The sequence below is a fragment of the Rhagoletis pomonella genome, unplaced genomic scaffold (genome assembly GCF_013731165.1).
Source record: "Rhagoletis pomonella isolate Grant_MI unplaced genomic scaffold, Rhpom_1.0 Rhpom_scaffold_00002, whole genome shotgun sequence".
NCBI lineage: Eukaryota > Metazoa > Arthropoda > Insecta > Diptera > Tephritidae > Rhagoletis > Rhagoletis pomonella.
This window is the reverse complement of record NW_023458556.1, coordinates 33,618,165-33,622,763: the sequence shown is the minus strand read 5'-3', so window position 1 is coordinate 33,622,763 and position 4,599 is coordinate 33,618,165. Positions and strand designations below refer to the sequence as shown.

The 4,599-nt window shown below is 33.7% G+C and overlaps 1 protein-coding gene across 1 annotated transcript; it reads right to left on the bottom strand.

Annotated features, from left to right (window-relative positions):
* Positions 1–1,732: 1,732 nt before the first annotated feature.
* Positions 1,733–3,132, bottom strand: LOC118734632. Its single transcript, XM_036464336.1, has 2 exons — positions 2,932–3,132; positions 1,733–2,802 (listed from the first exon to the last, which is right to left on the bottom strand). The coding sequence occupies exons 1-2, from the start codon at positions 3,026–3,028 to the stop codon at positions 2,078–2,080; spliced, it is 822 nt and encodes a 273-aa protein (XP_036320229.1). The 5' UTR covers positions 3,029–3,132; the 3' UTR covers positions 1,733–2,077.
* Between the last annotated feature and the right edge of the window lie 1,467 nt (positions 3,133–4,599).

The window sequence follows — 4,599 nt, the reverse complement described above, 5'->3', positions numbered from 1 at the left end:
TCGCTCTATTTTCACTAATTATCAACAAAAAACTTACAGTGAAAATGAAAAAGATCTGGTCACTATAACCTATAGCCTCCATAAAACTGATTGTTCAGTTATTGCGGTTTACTTTAAAGCTCCTTCATTCGGATGGCTAAAACCGAGCAATTTCATGAGCTATTTTCTACATAAATGATCATTCAATGTCTACTGAGGAAATCGTCAAAATCGGTGATTTATAAGCTATATATCCTATACCAATGATTGTTCAGATATGAGTTTTTGCGATATCACTTCTTTATGTAGGCAGCTGAAACCATTAAATTGTGTTACGGGTTTACATATCGATCATACACAGTAGCACTTTTATTGCTGTAAGATGACTTGAAGTTGGAATTACTTCTAACACGAGAAGAAATTGAAATACATATGCACATATTGAAGGCTGAGTAGAAGGTCGACCTATCTCGGCAGCCAGTTCGAAAATGCCCTATCTGAGAAAACTTTTCAAGAACGCTATATTTCAGAATTCGGTTCAAAAATGGCCCTTATGGAGCTCTCTGTTCCGCAAAACGAGCGAGGGCCAGTGCAAGTGTCCAGATCTATTAATTTCCTGTTAGTAGATACTCTCAACTTTCCCCCACTCCTGAGAGCTATATTATTAGAGGGGTTGCATGCTAGGACTCAGTAGTGGTGGCAAACTATCGATACTATTGATGATTTATTTTTCTTTTTTAACTATCGAAAATTTTCCAAATTTAAAACATATAAAATAGTGAATGTGCATTATATAGAGCGGTAATATTCATCAGTAGAATCGGAATGAATGTACAGTAAATCTGTTTTAATAGTAAACGAAAAAAAATCGCAACTAAAACCTAAAAATGTTGGCATGCTATGTTTCTTAAATAAAAGCAATTGGCTTTAGAAAGCAGAATACGAAAATATGTTTAGTTTTTTAAATCATACTTTCAATATTAAGGTAGGTCCTCATAGGCTTTAAAAAACTATATTTAACGCAATGGGGGCGTATTCATAGTCAAAATTAAGTTGGTACTTAAAGTTAGTTTTTGACATAACTTTTGATGGGTTATCTGTCAATAAATTTACAACCAACTTCAAGTACCAACTTAATTTTGACTACGAATACGCCCCAATTAGATTTTCATCTTTTCCAAAATAGGCGACTATCGATAGTTAAAAAAAAAATTATCGCCCTCTATCGGTAGTTTCCCACCACTAGGACTCGGTTTCTCAAGCTTTGTAGCCGAACCTTTTATCACTCACTCGTATAATTCCTTATTTCCCGAAACACCGCTATGCTCTGGGATCCAATAAAAATTGACAAGGCGCTGTCAAAGATATTTTGAGAATTGACTGTGCATGACAAAGGCGAGTTTTGAGTGAGAAAGTTCCATATTGTTTACCAACTTTGCATAAATAGGTCTAGTCCTTAGAAACATTGCAAAAATTTGTAAGTTTAGTTTGTAGTTAGTTTTATGTAGTCATAACTGCCTGGTTATCAGGTTACCTGGTTACGTAATTAAGTGCTGGCGTAGAATTTGTAAAAGAGGAATAAACAAACTCGCACCACACAAAAACCCCAGAAGCAGTGCGCGGACTTTACCACTTTATTGGTAGATCTATCAACTTTTTAGCAATATTTATTACAACAAAAATTATTTTAAAATGTGTTTTTTGCATTTATTGGAAAGTAAAATATAGAGTACAATTCATTATTTTTCATTCTTAAATTACAATAAAAGAAATAGTGCAGTACTTTACCAAACTCAAATCTAAACGATCACATGCATCTGACTTATACTCTAATTACATATACATAAATAAATTATATTGAATATATTTTGGCAAAAATACTTAAACTAAAAATCTTTGGCTAATTTTAAATTGTTAAGAAAATAAATTTAATTTAGTATACATATGTATGTATGTATGTAGTACGCAACTATACTTTTGTATTCGAGTTAATACTGAAGCCTCATTTGTTGTGAAATACTGATGGAGAATGATACTCTTTGGGCGGTTCGTTTTGGTATCGTAGGCATGTTTGGTTTGTCATTGGAATTACAAATTTTTACAAACGCGGTAATCGCTTGGCTACAGCCATACGCTTCTGGGCATCCGTAAATAGCGTACGCCTTGCTTTTTGTTTGAAAAACTTGGTGATCGGTTGCTGTGGTGTTGTGGGATAAGTGTTTATAAAGGAATTCATGCGAAATACTGGCGACCACAAAGCCAACTGTGTCTTAGATCCTGTCACCGCTTCTTTCGTAGAGTTTCGATTTGGTTGATCCACAGAACTTCCAACTATACGCTGTGCAAACGTTGCAGTTTCAGGATATTCGTCAACAAAAGAATTCATCCGACGCAGTGTACCTTCTCCGGCTACTAGCTTACTAGTTAGTTGTTGACGAGCTGGTATGACTTTGATGCGATTTAAAGCTTCACTAAATCGTACACGCTTAGCCGGCGGTGCTGAACATTTGCTAGGATAAGCGCCTATAAAACAGTTCATGCGAAATACAGGTGTCGTTGGATAAGTCTCGTCATCGCCGTCATAATCAATGGCGTCACGTTGGCGTTTGAGACTTTTACGGTTTGTTCCGGCACAGCTGCCGCTTAGGTTGTCATCTGATTTTGTGGTGCCTTTGCTAGCGTAGCGTAGATAAAAAGTTATATGCGGATTTGGAAATAATTGAAGGTAGTTGCGGAGTTGACGGCCGCTAAAAACTTTTCCAGTCTCAGTGGTGAGCAGTAGCGATGATTTGTGGTGACGTGGTATCTCAAAGTGCAGCATGACTGAATTGAAAAAAAAGGAAAATGAATTTAGTTAGAAAAAGGTTTATGAAAAAAGTAAAAATGTGTATGATAAAGATGAAATATTTTATGTACATATATACATATGTATGTATGTATGTATTTACTTACTCTTCTTGAGAATTTCATCACAGCTGTTGCCCATTTTATATCGAATTGTCCGACGATTTCCGTGATATGAAACTTTCAAATTTCTGCGCTGTGCCATTTTGGTCGTTTTAACAAAGTTTATTTAATTAATAATGCTTTTATAAATTTTTATTTTTTATTTTGTTTGCGGTTTTGCTCTTCAAAGCGTTGAAAGGTCTGTTCTATTCAAGTGATTGACTAATAATGATTTTCCATTCAAGCGCATTTGGTTTTATATGCGTAGATGTTTTAGGTAGTGAAGCGTGAAGAGGGTACGTGACAGGATGTTAACACTCGTACGCACACAAATACATATACATATACACTAATTCATGCTGTTGTTTGGGATTACATACAAACATACATGTGTACATAGATTCATAAATTATCTCATTCATTTGTGACTCATAAAAAGGATACTTGACCAAAACAGAATAGACAAGTTGTTAAAGGCGCAAAGGTTTTTCATTCATAAACATGTTTTGTATTTTTAAGTGCATACTAATGGCTTGTTCAATACATGCCTGCGTACATAAGTACATATGTACATATTTTTGTACATGTTTTTCTAATCTTTTCGAAAACAACCTTGTTTAACTGAGCACTTTCTGCTTTTAAAACAAAACATAATTTTTGGTTCAATGTCATTCCTTAGATAACATGTATGTAAACATCATTAAAGCAATTATTTACAAGTAATATTTTACGATATTTTTGTAAATCCGAAAGGAATTCCTAATCAGTTTGATTTAACATTTTTTCTTCTACCGCTTTCTTTTTTATTCGACTTTCAAAAACTTTAGAATATTTTCTTGAAGCGAGGTAGGTAGCACGAAAAAGGCTGATTTTATTGATTTGGCCTTTCAATTGTAATTTTTTGTTATATTTCACTCCAAACTGCCAAGTTTTGTTTACCTATTTTGACATTGTAAAGTGCAAAATATACAACAAAATACATGTCATTTGTTGCTTTTGCTCTTCTCATATTACCTGTACAATAGGGTGGTCTTTATAATAACAACATCAAAATTGTGTATGTTACACGCCTTTGTTTTGCTCTATGTACTATCCACGAAAATTTGAAATTTTTAAATAAATTTTAGCTGCCACTTTGAAATATTTAAATAAAAAAATAAAATTGTAAAAATTCGACCAAATTTTAACTTGAAATCTAGTAAATTTTACATATTATTGAAGTTTATTCTTACAAATTGATAAACTCGCTAAGTTATAGCTGGGCACATAAAAAAAATAAAAAAAAGTTTCAAACCCCAGTAGCGTCGCCTAAATTTTTGTTTTAAATTTTTGTGGATGTGTTTATTTCGTATCTACTTAGAACAAAATAAAGGAGTGCCCCAAGATGTTGTTATTTTAAGGACCACCCTGCTGCACAACCTGTTTTCTTCTTCATTGGCGCTATAACAGCTTAAGCGGTTTAGGACGAGTTCAACATTTCAAAAGTCACTTATTTTCGCTAATTAATGCCAGAATAAGAAACACGAAGTGAGGCCAAAGAGAAAAGATAAGTTGTTGATGAAAAGAGAAGTCGCGTGAATCGGAGTTCATTAAACCGTTCAAGTTCTTTGTTAGCCATGTTGCAAAAGTCACAAATTAAGCAAAATATTTATCCTGTTTCTTACCTTTTCATAT